This window comes from Trichomonas vaginalis, chromosome III, assembly GCF_026262505.1.
Source record: "Trichomonas vaginalis G3 chromosome III, whole genome shotgun sequence".
NCBI lineage: Eukaryota > Parabasalia > Trichomonadida > Trichomonadidae > Trichomonas > Trichomonas vaginalis.
In genome coordinates this window covers 16,103,290-16,116,356 of record NC_067205.1, presented here as the reverse complement: position 1 = coordinate 16,116,356, position 13,067 = coordinate 16,103,290, and the positions used below count along the sequence as shown (strand labels likewise).

At 34.8% G+C, this 13,067-nt stretch overlaps 13 protein-coding genes across 13 annotated transcripts, besides 1 other annotated feature; 2 read left to right on the top strand and 11 right to left on the bottom strand.

The window, feature by feature from the left end:
- Positions 1 to 6,916: part of a mobile genetic element that runs on past the window's edge.
- TVAGG3_0711350 (organellar and viral DNA polymerase type B) lies at positions 261 to 596 on the bottom strand (the record flags this gene model as incomplete). The annotated part of the gene is made up of 1 exon (XM_051243797.1): positions 261 to 596. The coding sequence occupies one exon, from the start codon at positions 594 to 596 to the stop codon at positions 261 to 263; it is 336 nt and encodes a 111-aa protein (XP_051090384.1).
- On the bottom strand, positions 929 to 1,205 carry TVAGG3_0711340 (organellar and viral DNA polymerase type B; the record flags this gene model as incomplete). The annotated part of the gene is made up of 1 exon (XM_051243796.1): positions 929 to 1,205. A coding segment is annotated over one exon (277 nt), but the record flags the coding sequence as incomplete, so codon positions are not given.
- TVAGG3_0711330 (uncharacterized protein) lies at positions 1,915 to 2,729 on the bottom strand (the record flags this gene model as incomplete). Its single annotated transcript, XM_051243795.1, has 1 exon — positions 1,915 to 2,729. A coding segment is annotated over one exon (815 nt), but the record flags the coding sequence as incomplete, so codon positions are not given.
- On the bottom strand, positions 2,800 to 3,519 carry TVAGG3_0711320 (uncharacterized protein; the record flags this gene model as incomplete). Its single annotated transcript, XM_051243794.1, has 1 exon — positions 2,800 to 3,519. One exon carries the CDS (start codon positions 3,517 to 3,519, stop codon positions 2,800 to 2,802), a length of 720 nt encoding a protein of 239 aa, XP_051090381.1.
- TVAGG3_0711310 (uncharacterized protein) lies at positions 3,551 to 4,117 on the bottom strand (the record flags this gene model as incomplete). The annotated part of the gene is made up of 1 exon (XM_051243793.1): positions 3,551 to 4,117. One exon carries the CDS (start codon positions 4,115 to 4,117, stop codon positions 3,551 to 3,553), a length of 567 nt encoding a protein of 188 aa, XP_051090380.1.
- On the bottom strand, positions 4,137 to 4,289 carry TVAGG3_0711300 (uncharacterized protein; the record flags this gene model as incomplete). Its single annotated transcript, XM_051243792.1, has 1 exon — positions 4,137 to 4,289. One exon carries the CDS (start codon positions 4,287 to 4,289, stop codon positions 4,137 to 4,139), a length of 153 nt encoding a protein of 50 aa, XP_051090379.1.
- On the bottom strand, positions 4,309 to 4,710 carry TVAGG3_0711290 (uncharacterized protein; the record flags this gene model as incomplete). Its single annotated transcript, XM_051243791.1, has 1 exon — positions 4,309 to 4,710. The coding sequence occupies one exon, from the start codon at positions 4,708 to 4,710 to the stop codon at positions 4,309 to 4,311; it is 402 nt and encodes a 133-aa protein (XP_051090378.1).
- TVAGG3_0711270 (phage tail repeat-like family) lies at positions 5,684 to 6,916 on the bottom strand (the record flags this gene model as incomplete). The annotated part of the gene is made up of 1 exon (XM_001292818.1): positions 5,684 to 6,916. The coding sequence occupies one exon, from the start codon at positions 6,914 to 6,916 to the stop codon at positions 5,684 to 5,686; it is 1,233 nt and encodes a 410-aa protein (XP_001292819.1).
- An 18-nt stretch (positions 6,917 to 6,934) lies between these two features.
- TVAGG3_0711250 (uncharacterized protein) lies at positions 6,935 to 7,783 on the top strand (the record flags this gene model as incomplete). The annotated part of the gene is made up of 1 exon (XM_051243790.1): positions 6,935 to 7,783. One exon carries the CDS (start codon positions 6,935 to 6,937, stop codon positions 7,781 to 7,783), a length of 849 nt encoding a protein of 282 aa, XP_051090377.1.
- A 4-nt stretch (positions 7,784 to 7,787) lies between these two features.
- On the bottom strand, positions 7,788 to 8,030 carry TVAGG3_0711240 (serine threonine-protein phosphatase family; the record flags this gene model as incomplete). The annotated part of the gene is made up of 1 exon (XM_051243789.1): positions 7,788 to 8,030. One exon carries the CDS (start codon positions 8,028 to 8,030, stop codon positions 7,788 to 7,790), a length of 243 nt encoding a protein of 80 aa, XP_051090376.1.
- Positions 8,031 to 10,866: 2,836 nt separating this feature from the next.
- TVAGG3_0711230 (attachment subunit-related family) lies at positions 10,867 to 11,508 on the bottom strand (the record flags this gene model as incomplete). The annotated part of the gene is made up of 1 exon (XM_051243788.1): positions 10,867 to 11,508. The coding sequence occupies one exon, from the start codon at positions 11,506 to 11,508 to the stop codon at positions 10,867 to 10,869; it is 642 nt and encodes a 213-aa protein (XP_051090375.1).
- A 17-nt stretch (positions 11,509 to 11,525) lies between these two features.
- Positions 11,526 to 12,096, bottom strand: TVAGG3_0711220 (attachment subunit-related family; the record flags this gene model as incomplete). The annotated part of the gene is made up of 1 exon (XM_051243787.1): positions 11,526 to 12,096. A coding segment is annotated over one exon (571 nt), but the record flags the coding sequence as incomplete, so codon positions are not given.
- Positions 12,097 to 12,569: 473 nt separating this feature from the next.
- TVAGG3_0711210 (protein of unknown function, DUF4106 family) lies at positions 12,570 to 12,822 on the top strand (the record flags this gene model as incomplete). Its single annotated transcript, XM_051243786.1, has 1 exon — positions 12,570 to 12,822. A coding segment is annotated over one exon (253 nt), but the record flags the coding sequence as incomplete, so codon positions are not given.
- Positions 12,823 to 13,067: the final 245 nt, after the last annotated feature.

Below are 13,067 nucleotides of genomic sequence, written 5' to 3'. Positions count from 1 at the left end.
GAATGTTAGATCTAACATGTTTTCTAACATGTTTTCTAACATGGTCTAAAACATACAAAACTCATGAAATTTCATACGGAATTCAATAAAAATATATTTTATGTTAGAATGTTAGATCTAACATGTTTTCTAACATGTTTTCTAACATGGTCTAAAACACACAAAACTCATGAAATTTCATACGGAATTCAATAAAAATATATTTTATGTTAGCATGTTAGATCTAACACGTTTTCTAACCTCTTTTCTAACATAACTATTTACAAGCGTTTTACATGGTATATGTTGCGATGGTTCATGACTTTAAACAGTTTTGTAGCTTCTATTTCTTCTGTCAGTACATCGAATGTTTTCACAATGTCGAATGTTTCTTTATATTTCTTCTTGACATCAGATAGAAGGAAATCGTCAGCTGTTGGATAGTTTTTGTTTAGAAATGCTAACATGTCCATTTTATCTTCTGCTGGTTTTTCTGCTTCTTTCTTTAAGTCTGCATAGTCGTTTCTCATACGTTCTATCTCTTTGACGGAGTAGTTATATTTCCTCATTGCTGCTTTACATTTTGAACATTGCGGGTTCATTTTAGCATTGTACATTGAAATAAAACCAGCTAGAACAACCAAGGCGTCAATGGTTTTCTTTAACTCAAAAGTTGCTGGTTTTATCTGTTCGTTCCATACTTTACCTCTTCTATCTTTATCTCTTATCTGCCATACACATTTTGCAACTAACGAAACAAAGTTGTCGTAGGTCTTAAATTCTTCAGATTTATATATGTCAGAGATGTTCTTATATACCATGTCGCAGTCTTTGTCCATGACTTTGTGGTTGCAATGAAATCCAAGAAACTCATAGTTAACCTTTCGTATGAACTTCTTTATTTCTACTGAGTCAGTTGCTTTGACTTCTATTTCATCGAATTCAGGAATAGTAAGCTTTTGTTGTTGTATTTCAGGAAGTTTAGGTAGATGGTCAATAATATCCTGCATTTCATAAAGATATTGTTCATTTGTTTCATCTTTCGCACTACAGTCTAAATCTCCTTGGAGAAGTTCTTGCTTTATCTTCTGGATTTCTGTTTCGAAAGTATATGAAGAAGGAATGAAGCTTTTCATCTCTACTAACATTGAAGTTGGGTTCATAACTAAAGAGTTTGGTGCTGTAGTTGCTAACATGTTCTTACAATAAAAATAAAAAATATTTTTTTAAAAATACTAACTTTATTTTTTATGTTTTTTGTGAAAGTGTCAAAACTCATGACAAATTCAAGAGTTTTAGACCATGTTAGAAAACGTGTTAGAAAACATGTTAGATCTAACATTCTAACATAAACATTATTTTTGGGTCATTTACACTCATTACGAAGAAGTCTTGACAAAACATGTACGAAGAAGTCTTGACAAAACATTTACGAAGAAGTCTTGACAAAACATTTACGAAGAAGTCTCAACAAAACATTTACGATGAAGTCTTAACAAAAAATATACGATGAAATCTATTTCCTGTGTTGTTGTCAAAATGTCATGTTGTCACACTTTTTCAAAAAGATGTTAGTTGACCGAGTGACCGAGTGACCGAGTGACCTGGTCGCCTAAAATATATTTTTTTCTATCTTAAGGAAATTCATGAAAATTCACCTGTTGAATTTTGTATAAAAAGCAACCCGCTGTTTTCCGACGGTTGCTATATTCTTCACAAAATGCTTGTTTTGAGGTCGAGCCACTTTTGGCTCCACCTCTTTTTTCAACCAAAAACTCATTTTTGTCGAATTCAGCACAAAATTCATGAAAATTCAAGAGTTTTAGACCATGTTAGAAAACGTGTTAGAAAACGTGTTAGATCTAACATGCTAACATAAACATTATTTTTCAATACTTTTTCAGCACTTCTCCGTAGTTATATATGAAAGACAATTCGAGATAAAAGTCGTAGTACAATGGAACAATATGTTGCACACCATTTGTTGTGAACCAAACTTGAAAGTCAGAGAAACTGTTACTAGGTGGTTCGTAGAATTTAGAAGCAAAGTCATAAAAGTCCTTACCGATACAAAGAAAACTATTGTTGCTTGAACTGAAACTTGCATGACACATAACATTTTGAGGGTCAAACACGTTTCTATAAACTGTCAAATCTGTTGGTGGGCGTATAAACCAGAACGGACCGTCAGGTGGTAATGGTTCGTTCTGGTTTAGTAACCGAAGAAATTGTGCCCAAGAACGTTTGTCTACTTGCCAAAATAAAAACTGTGTATCTCTTGGAGGGTTATTTTCAATCCTTTGAAATGAAACTGTGGAGTTCATCTTGTCATATTCTAGTTTCAGATAGTATGTTCCGTTTAGTAAAGAGTCGTATTTTTCTTGAAATTCCCAGTAGTATTTGTTTATTTGAGTTTGAAAGTCATTTAGAGTCTTCTCAAGATTTTCGTCTGAACGAACCGTAAAGATTCTCATTTCATCAAATTTGTCTAGTAGACCATCATGACCTCTATACCGCCCATGAAAATATACTGCGAACATAAATGCGTTAGTTCTTTTTGAAAACAAAACTCTTCTAAATCCTATTGCCTTTGCATCTGAAGGACTTTGAAGCCAACGAATTGGAAAGTCAAACCTGTAAGATCCAGATGAAATTTCTTCATCTGATATAGTCCTACCAGCGTTTGTAAAGATATAGTCTAACGGTTTTGTATCTGCTACTTTTGTTCTTTGTTTTTCAACCTGAAACATTTAATATATGTAAAAATATACTGTTTTAAAAAAAATGTTTTAAAAAAGTATGCCATTTCATATTTCTCATCTAACAAACATGTTGTCTGACTGCTTGAGAGTTAGGTTGGTACCATTCGAACTTCACGCTTACAATTCCTTCAATTGCATTCAAAATGTCTGAGTCGGAGTCAACCATTTGTTCTCTCTTTGTAGTCTTGAAAGCGTCAAGAAGTTGTGCGGCTGTTGTGACATTGCCATGTGCATAGTAAATATGACCATCCAAATCTGTTACGGTTAGTCTGAGATTGTATCCTTTCTTATTTCCGTCTTGTATGGCAGCAAGTACTCCCATGAAGCCTTCTTTGTTCTTTCCTTCGTCAAAGTTTACTGTAAAGGTTCGACCAGATGTAATTTGACTTCTAACTTCACGGTACTTTTCATATGCATATCTTGTTCTTTCCATTGGAGCATGTGCGTCTTCACCTTTTCCTTTTTTCCTTCTCAAAGGATGCAATTGTTCGTCATGTTTCCAGTAGAATCTGGCAAAGCCGTCGTGTCCTTCAACTTGCGGTTCACTAACATTGAAAGGCAAGTTCATAAGACGTTCTTCTTCTAACCTCTCTAGTCTGTTTGGATAATTTGCACGTGCTGTTTCTAAGTCCATTTCGTAGCGAAGACCAGACAATTTGTCATAGACTTTTATGGGTCTTCCCTTCCTATATTTAAAATTCTTCGAAACTCTCCAACCATATCTTTGTAACTCTGCTTTTATTCTAGCAGACTTTCTATCCATTCTATGCAGGGGCATTTTTATAAAAATAAAAAAATATTTTTTTCTTTTACTTAACATAGCCACCAGCTACCAAAAGTCTTTGACGCCAACCCATACCAGCTAATGAAGGTTGACTAAACTTTGGTTTTGGTTTATCTTCAGTTTTTGGCTTCCCTTCTTCTATCGGTTTTTCGTCACTTTTCGGTTCCTCTGACTTTACCTCACTTGCAGGTATGGTTGTGTCGTTAACATCTTCGTAAATATCATATGCCATTTGTTTTTGTTTTCCTTTCAACTTTTTGTGTTTGTTGTAAAGTTTAGAATATTTCGACTCTAAGTCAATGAGATGTTCTATAATGAACTGTTGGTCCGTGAAGTAAACTTTTCCATCTGTTGTCTCGAAAGCTCCTTCAGACTTCAATATTTTATTTGTGAGAGTCTGTTTCTTTTTTGAGATACTTGCCGTTCCATTTCTATGAAAAGTGACTTTATAGTTAGGGTTTGTATTTCCAGACCTGGCACTTTCTATTATTGAATTTTTCTCTTCATCTGTAAGTTCTTTGACAGGTTTTGACAATGGTTCTGAACTTTTTGTTTGTGGTGTCAAATCTACCGTTTCAACTTCTTCGGTCATTTCATCTCAGTAAAAAATTTTAGTTTGGTTTGTTTTCAACTGGTTGTTGTTGTTTTTTAAGTCGGTCTAAAACTTCCTGAGGTATAGGAAGAACTTGACAAACACGTTGTGTAACTGCTGGAAGTCGACAAATCCATCTTGAACCCATTTGTCTCAATGCTGTATTGTTCATTTCATCTCAGTAAAAAACTTTACATTCCCCAAGTTTGAGGTGGTTGCGGTTGGTTATTGTTTACCCACTGTTGTGCATGGTTATATCCTCTGTTAAAGAATCTTTCACCTTGGTCCATATAGTGTCCTGCTTGGTTATAGTAGTCATTTGCTTTGTTATAGTAGTTTCCTGCTTCTCTTCCTACATTGTCCATCCATCCTTGAACTTTTCCTCTTGTTTCAGGATTTGGAATAAGATTTGTTGCATCTCGTGCTACCTCCCAACCTTTCTGTACGGTTTGTATAATAGGTTGTGCTTTCTCTTTAAGTATACCTAATGTACTCAAAATCTTCCTTCCAACTCCAAATACACCTCTGGCTATTGTTCCCACTGCGGGTAAAAATCTGGATGCAACTCCTGCTAATGCGCCAAATAAACCCATTTCTTATGGGTTAAAAAATGACGAATCCAAACAAGGACCCCTATGTTTCTAAAGCAACAAAGAAAGCACTCATGGTAAAAATCTTTAGTTCAACACCAAATGCTTGGTTTATGGATATCTTGGAAAACATTCCGAGGTATAGAGAAGATGGACCACCATACTGGCTAATATTTGTCGGTCAAAACACAAGATACTGTGAAGCCATACCATTACAGTCTAAAAATATTTTAGATGTCTTAGCAGCTTTGACAATATTCGTTGACAAATACCATCCAACAAAACTGACATCTGACTGTGAAAGTTCTTTCAAATCAGACGATATTAAAAACTATCTGCGTTCAAAAAATGTAAACCAATATTTCATTGTCGACCAAAACCATTCTGCTCTTGGTGTCATTGACAGTTGTATAAAAATCTTAAGAGACTTAAACCAACCACAAGGTGGTGAGGTAGATGAAATGTCATATGACGACAAGTATAGACACTTTTCCATGGCAAAGATGAGACAAGTTTTAAATATTTACAATACCCGTAAACAAAAAGGTTTGGGAAACCACTCCCCCGAAGAAATGAAAAACAACCCTGACTTAGAGAAAGACTATATATTTAATAGTTTAGTCAAAAGAGACAAACAAGAAAGAATGCCAGGCTTCAAACTTAAGAAAGGTGACAAAGTAAAAATAGAAATACCTAAACGCGACCCATATGAAAATACTATTGACTATGACAACAATGGGAACTCGACAGGTACTCGCATTCGTGTTCGTAAAAATAGAAGAAAGTATACAAGAGAATATTATGAAGTTTTAGGCAAACATGGCAAAATGTACACACTGCAAGCAGAAGATAAAACGACTATTGTCAGACCTCGTTTCAAACTTGTTAAGGTTCAAGGTGGTATACTTTCAAAGACAGTTCCTAACAAATATAAGACAACTCCTGACGAATATGCTAAAGAAGTGGAACATGACGACTAAGCAATTCTATACCATGCACAAACTGTCATGTAAGGTGGCATGTATTTTTTACCTAGTCCTGTAGATGTTGTTGTAAAAGTATGTTGGTGGTTTCCTCCTGGTTCAGTTTGTCGAAAAGTCTTTTTTGCTGAATGGTTATAATCTGGAGATAAAACGTCATAGCCAGCTTCATATTCTGAGTTGTATAATGGATGGTCTCGTAATGAGTGGCTATGGTCGCCAGAAAAGTTTGTTGTACCAGAATGACTATGTGGTGGCAAGTTGTCGACAGATATCGTTTTACTTCCACCTGTTTTCTTTGGAGTGTGTGCACAATACAAAAAACTTTCGAATATTTGAGTCCAAGTTCCAAAACCAAGTACTACTTCTGGTCTGGTAGAGTTCATTGACGTATAAATAGAACCAACTGGGTAAATGGTTTGAAGTATTTCTGTCTTTAATGTTTGAAGCTCTGTTTTGTCAGCTTTTTTATCATATAAATCTTGAGCAGTGAATTTAACTTTGTTTTCATCCTCCATGACATAGACATTTCTACATCTAATGTATCTCATCGTTGTTATGTCTTCTTCCGATGTTAAACCTTGTGGAAAGTTAGGAGGTTTCCAATCTAATACATCCCCACCAGCTCCTTCAACCGTTCCTTCAATATTTTCTATACCAACAGTTGCGAAGAAATCGTGTGTATGTCCAACGTCACTTTTCCTGTTTAAGGTTTCTTGTAAGTTTGTAATATTTGCAATGGTATGTGTATGGTTCTTATCCGCTTTAAGGTCTAAACATCCTGAAACCCACCCTGTATTGGCTTTACCTTCTAAAATCTTCGATGTCCGTTCATTATACCATTCAACCCTTTCTTTAATTTCATTGTCTTTTTCATCCACATATTCCTTATCTGCCTTCTTCACTAACGCACTAGCCATACGTGCTAACTCATCGTCAACATACTCTTTGTCAGCTTTGTTGTCAACATCTGCTTTCAAAAGAAGTTCATCTATAGGCTTCTCGTTTAAAGTTCCTTTTGTTGGATTTATACAGACAGTATGGTTCCTATTGTCTTGAAACAGAAACTCATCTGTCATTGGGTTCATTGTCAGTTTTAAGTTTCCTTCTTTCAATGACTCAGATATCTTAGAATAGTTTGAAAAGTTTGTTGTGTTCTTATTTAGAGCTTGTATAATGAGTTGTCGGTTGTGTTGTATTTCTCTCATAGACGCTGTTTCATTTGACATTTTTATTCTAGATAAAATATGCTTTCAATAGAAAAAGAAAATTCAAGAGTTGCTACAACTAAACCATTAGATGAACTTTTTACTAATGTCGGTCAAAAGTTTGAGACAGAGACCGTAAAGCATGAAGGCTATCGTTTTGACTACCCATTAAGATGGCTAAGAGACCCATCTGTCACAAAAGCTATTGGCTTTCGTAGAATGAAGTTCATTTCAGAAGCCATACATGGTTTCCCATTTACGGTCGCTTTTGAAGTTCGATACTATAACAAAGAAAAACGTACGTATGAGAAATTTGAACAGGGAAAACTTTTACAAGTTAGTTTGCTTGTAAACTTAGAAACAACTCTTCAAGCTTTTCAAGAAAAAATAAACGATATCTATCTCGAATATGCAAAACAGTACAACATTGACGAAGGAGAGTACCATCTCGATATTATATATGACAGGAAAAATGCAACTGTTAAATTCAATAGAATAGAAGACCTTGGAGAAAACGTTTATATTTCTACAAAATATAACAACTTGGCATGGTATAGGTTTATGAGGATGTTAAATCAGCCTGCAGAATATCCAGTACACCCGGACTTTTATGAAGTCGAAAACCCTAATGGAACATATGAAAATGTTTTCGACTCAGATGCTATTATAGTTCATGCTTCATTTTCTGGCGCCCAAAACTCTTTTTTATGCTTGGCAAATGACTTTTACGAAAAACCTACAAAGTTATATGAACCACCGAGTGGAAGTATTTCAGACTTTCAAGTATGGTTTACTACAGATGGAAGAAAGAGAATAATTCCATTATACCACGCGTTTTACTTAGAACTTAGTTTCATATACAACTACTATCGAACGATAAAAATATAATTTTTTAATACGGTTGAGGTGTTGGATTTGGTTGCCAACTAGACTGTGGTGCAGGTTCAGGCTGTTGTATAACAGGAGCTTGTTCTTCTGGTTCAGGGTCTTTAGGTATAATACCAACGAACTGACCTACTCTTTTACCAATATTTTTGACACCGTTCCAAATTCCTCTTCCTACGGTTTTTATTCCATTCCATATACCTCTTCCAACATTTCGAAAGAAGTTTCCTATTCTTCCAAAGAAACCCATTTTACTATATGTAAAAATCTAATGTCCGCCTAGTCTCTTACGTTTCCTGTTGAGTTCCATAGCATTCTTTAACTGGAGCTCATACATTCTGTTTCTCCTCTGGTAGAAAACATATTCTGGGTCAACTCCTGTGTTCGCGTCATCTGCATAGAGTGTGTTTATATCCCACTTCGGGGTTTGTATAAAACTCTTTCCATCTCATTTGCATACCATGGTGGTAAGCCTAACGCAGCGTCATTTGACATGGCAGTTTGCATTTGTACATCTGTTGGCACTTGACCATAGTTTGCCATTGCAGTTTGTATTCTAACTTCATTTGGAATATTCTCTGGGTTTGGTTGTCCAGGTTGCTGTGCATTTGCTAAGTTCTGTGCGTCCATTTAATATTAGATAAAAATATCTCTTACGAGTACATATACTGAACATTTGCAGGCATTGGTTCATCTTCATATTCTCTGTACTTTTCTGCCACGTCAAATAAATAAATGACACAATGGAAAAAACCTAAAACAAGTAGTCCTATTTCAAACCACATTTACTTACTAGTAATTTCTTTGTTATGACACTTTCTCCAGTTTATAGGACCTCTCTCATATTCTATCTTATCGTATCTAAACTCATAGTCATGTATGTCCTCTAACCATCTCATGACACTTTCCAAACCACTTTTATCGGATGTAAAGTAAAAGCATGGATGGTTATGTAAAACGTCTAAAGTTTCTAAAGAGTCTCTCAAAGTCCAGTCTACTTGGTATTGAAAATCCCATGTGTTATAGAACGGCGGGTCTACTATAAAGAAAACATTTTCCTTGTCTTTATATTTTTCATACAAATCTGTCCAATGACATCTCACAAACTCTATACCCTCAATATATTTTTCTATGTTCTCTTTGAAAACATTTGTATAGTTAAGATATAAAACTTTTGACATAAGTGTTTCAATGTCATGAACTCTTATAGCACCACTATATAATAGTCTAGCAGATATACTATCCCAGTCAATATACTCTGCCTTTTTCAAAACCTCTCTGACAGTATTTTTCTTATCTAATGGTATACGTTCCATCTTACCTATAGGTATCTTTTCTTTCAACTCTTTCAATATTTTGTTTGTGTCTGGTATATGTTTGAGACGGTTCATATAGTTGTCGAAGTCATTGCATATAATCTTTGAGTCTGGGAATATTGTATGGCACAGATGGGATATATAGAAACTTCCACCGAACAAATCTACAAATGTTAGACCATTCGGTAGTTTCTTAAGTTCTCTCAATAGAATATCTTTACATCTACTCTTATTTCCAAAGAAGGGTAACGGTGGTTTTGTAAAATTCATTTTATATACAATAAAAATGTTTTTTTCCTGAAAAGTGACAGATGTTTTATTGTGACTTCTTCGTAAAGACTTTGTTGAGATTTCTTCGTAAATGAGTGTAAATGACCCAAAAATATATTTTAGGGTAGAATGTTAGATCTAACATGTTTTCTAACATGTTTTCTAACATGGTCTAAAACTCTTGAATTTTCATGATTTCATCGTATATGTTTTGTCGAAACTTCTTCTTCGTACATGTTTTGTCAAGACTTTCTTGTCTAATTTCTCATGAACTTTCTTGTCTATGTTTTGTCAAAACTTCTTCGTAAAGACTTTGTCTATGTTTTGTCAAGACTTTCTTGTCTATGTTTTGTCAAAACTTTCTTGTCTATGTTTTGTCAAGACTTTCTTGTCTATGTTTTGTCAAGACTTTCTTGTCTAATTTCTCATGAACTTTCTTGTCTATGTTTTGTCGAAACATTTACGATGAAATCATGAAAATTCATGAAAATTCAAGAGTTTTAGACCATGTTAGAAAACATGTTAGAAAACATGTTAGATCTAACATTCTAACATAAATTATATTTTTGGGTCCTTTACGCTCATTACGAAGAAGTTTGACAAAACATTTACGAAGAAGTCTTGACAAAACATTTACGATGAAATCATGACAAAACATTTACGAAGAAGTTTCGACAAAACATTTACGAAGAAGTTTCGACAAAACATTTACGATGAAATCATGAAAATTCAAGAGTTTTAGACCATGTTAGAAAACATGTTAGAAAACATGTTAGATCTAACATTCTACCCTAAAATATATTTTTGGTCATTTACGCTCATTACGAAGAAGTTTGACAAAACATTTACGATGAAGAAGTCTTGACAAAACATTTACGATGAAGAAGTCTTGACAAAACATTTACGAAGAAGTCTTGACAAAACATTTACGAAGAAGTCTTGACAAAACATTTACGAAGAAGTCTTGACAAAACATTTACGAAGAAGTCTTGACAAAACATTTACGAAGAAGTCTTGACAAAACATTTACGAAGAAGTCTTGACAAAACATTTACGATGAAATCATGACAAAAAAGTCAACGGCTGGTCGGCTGGGGTTCGGTCCTCCTCTTGGGTCTTGGGAAAAATTTCTTATGGGCTGGAAGCCCTCCGAATAAAAACTTCATTTATACTAAACATCTTCAGGGCTAGAAGGCACGAAGTGCCTGGAAGCCCCACTACCTTTTTTTTTTTTTTTTTTTTTTTTTTTTTTTTTTTTAAATTAAGCTTTAAAAATTTTGAATATGAAATTATGTATTCAAAAATATTTACGAATTTTCAACTAAACCGATTTTTTAATATAATATAGTATGAAAATCCTTCAAGGTCAGGTAAGTGGGGCTTCCAGGCGCGTTGCGCCCTCTAGCCCCGGAGAAACTAGAGGAGGAATGATACAAAGACCAGATGAAAAAAATAAAAATATTATAATAAAATTAAATTTTTAGTCTTAAATTGTTTTTTTTATTCGGTATATTCTGAATCTTGAATGTCTTGGAAATTTTCTTCTTCTTCGCTCTCTGAGGTGAGGATTTCTTCGACTTCTTCTTCTTCGCTCTCTGAGGTGAGGATTTCTTCGACTTCTTCTTCGCCATTGGGAGCAACAAATCCTGCGATGAAAACTTTGTATATACCTTCTTGAGGAGTCTCTATGATGAAAGTCGTATTGTTGAGGAAATGGAACTCGACATCTTGAACAAATTGGCAACTGCTGTGTGTGAATTTTGCAATTGTGAGAGGCTTTCCTTTATAGCCCTTGGGAAAGCTTGAGATAGTTACTGTTCCTCCATATGGAACTCTGGCAGGAATATCTAAAGCAACAGTTGTTATAACGTGGAAATTGTCTAAGAATTGAGGCATAGGTTCAATGCAGTATAGTCGTTTTGACTGGTTGTCTTTTGTGTAGAAATATAAATAGAATGACCTTTCACCATGTTCATTCAATTCTTCCAAATAATTGTATGAATTTGGATATAAACGGACAAATTCAGCAATTTTAACTTCTTGTAAATGCTTCTGCAAGTTCTTTGGAAACAAGTGAATGAACTGGTCAATAGCTTGCAACGCTATGAGATTGGCAGTAACGGGTAAATATGAAGCAAACATGTCAACAAGTACGCCAGGGTCTTTGATTTCGTTTTCAAGAGGCTGAATGGCATCCATGACAGCTTGAAACATCTCGTTATAATCTCGATTGTCTTCTGAACCCCACTGTTCATTTAACTTATCTAACAATTCTAACCTTTTCTTTGCGTATTTTCTACGAACTTTCTCTGAAAGAGGAGTGTCGCTATCTTGTGTGTCTTGAATTTGAGACTTAAATTGTTTGCTAAAGGCGAGATATCGTGTTTGCGACCTAGTGGTCATTGCAGAATGTGTTTCTGTATGTTCGATTGGATGTGTTTCTGTATTTTCGGGTGGTTGTGTTTCTGTATGTTCGATTGGAGTCTGATTGGTATGAACTTCTTCTGAAAATGCTTCTGTTCCGATAGTTGTTGTTGCCTGACCTGTTGGCTGAGCTGTTTCTTTGTGCAAATGCATATTATCCAACAATTTGTTTGCAATTGTATGAGGAAGTTGCTTTGGTATTATAGGAGGTCGTAAGGGTTTTGAGAATGGTGAGACATAAGTTGTAGGAACTTTAACTGCAGAGGTAGTCGACGAATTGTTTGCGACACTTTTTCTTCCTTCCATTATGAAAAATGAACTGTTTTTTTTCGGACCACTCATAGAAAAGTTTAAAATAAACCGTTTTCGTCAACGGAGACCCCCTCTATTTTTTTATTTTATTTAATAGTTACCGTTGGCAAACCGTTCCATCTCAAATATTGAATGAACTATAAACGTTTTTTGTTTTCTATATATACTTTTTTGTCCAACGGTAAAACTTTTTACACAACGGTTTTTGAGAGTCGTCGCTATTGACTTTTTTTGTAGAGCACTCAAAATAGTATAACTTTGTCCGGACAAGTAAGGGTCTATCATCGCTACAGGAAAAGTTACGGGCATTCCAAGGAAGTATACTTTGAGAAGCCTTTTCCCCCTTATAGAATGAGATAGGACGGTTATTTTACAAAACTGACAACACTTTGACCGAGTAGTTTTTTGTGCTGAACAAAAAGTGTCATATAAACATCTGTCAAAAACCGTTTTTTACTTCACTTAAAATGCCACGTAAGCTACGTAAGAATATACGTAAGAGGAAGAGAGCATTGAAACATCCAATAGTAAAACTGACACCACAACAACAGTTGCAACAACAAATGATGAATGACCCCACTATGTTGCAACAAATGTCAAGTAACCCTATGCTTTTAAACCGAGTTATTGGTGCACAGAGTGGAGGTTTAAGAGCGGCACTTTTAGCGAAAATGGCAGGCTATGGTGGAGCTGCAGACGGAACAGCTTATAACCCTCAAAGTCAAATGAATTTGAGTTCACTCAAAAATCAAATAACAGATGTCAAAAAGTCAAACATAGACATACAGAAACAAATAAGTGAAAACGAAAAGAAACTAGAATATGACAGACACACAAAGAAACTCAATGAGTTAAACGTAGAGAAAAAGAAGAAAGAAGAACAACTGAAAGAACTAAGTACAGAGGAATATGCGAAAAAAGTGTCAGAAAAAGCAGCAGAAGTAGCAAAAATGGAACAAGATGTT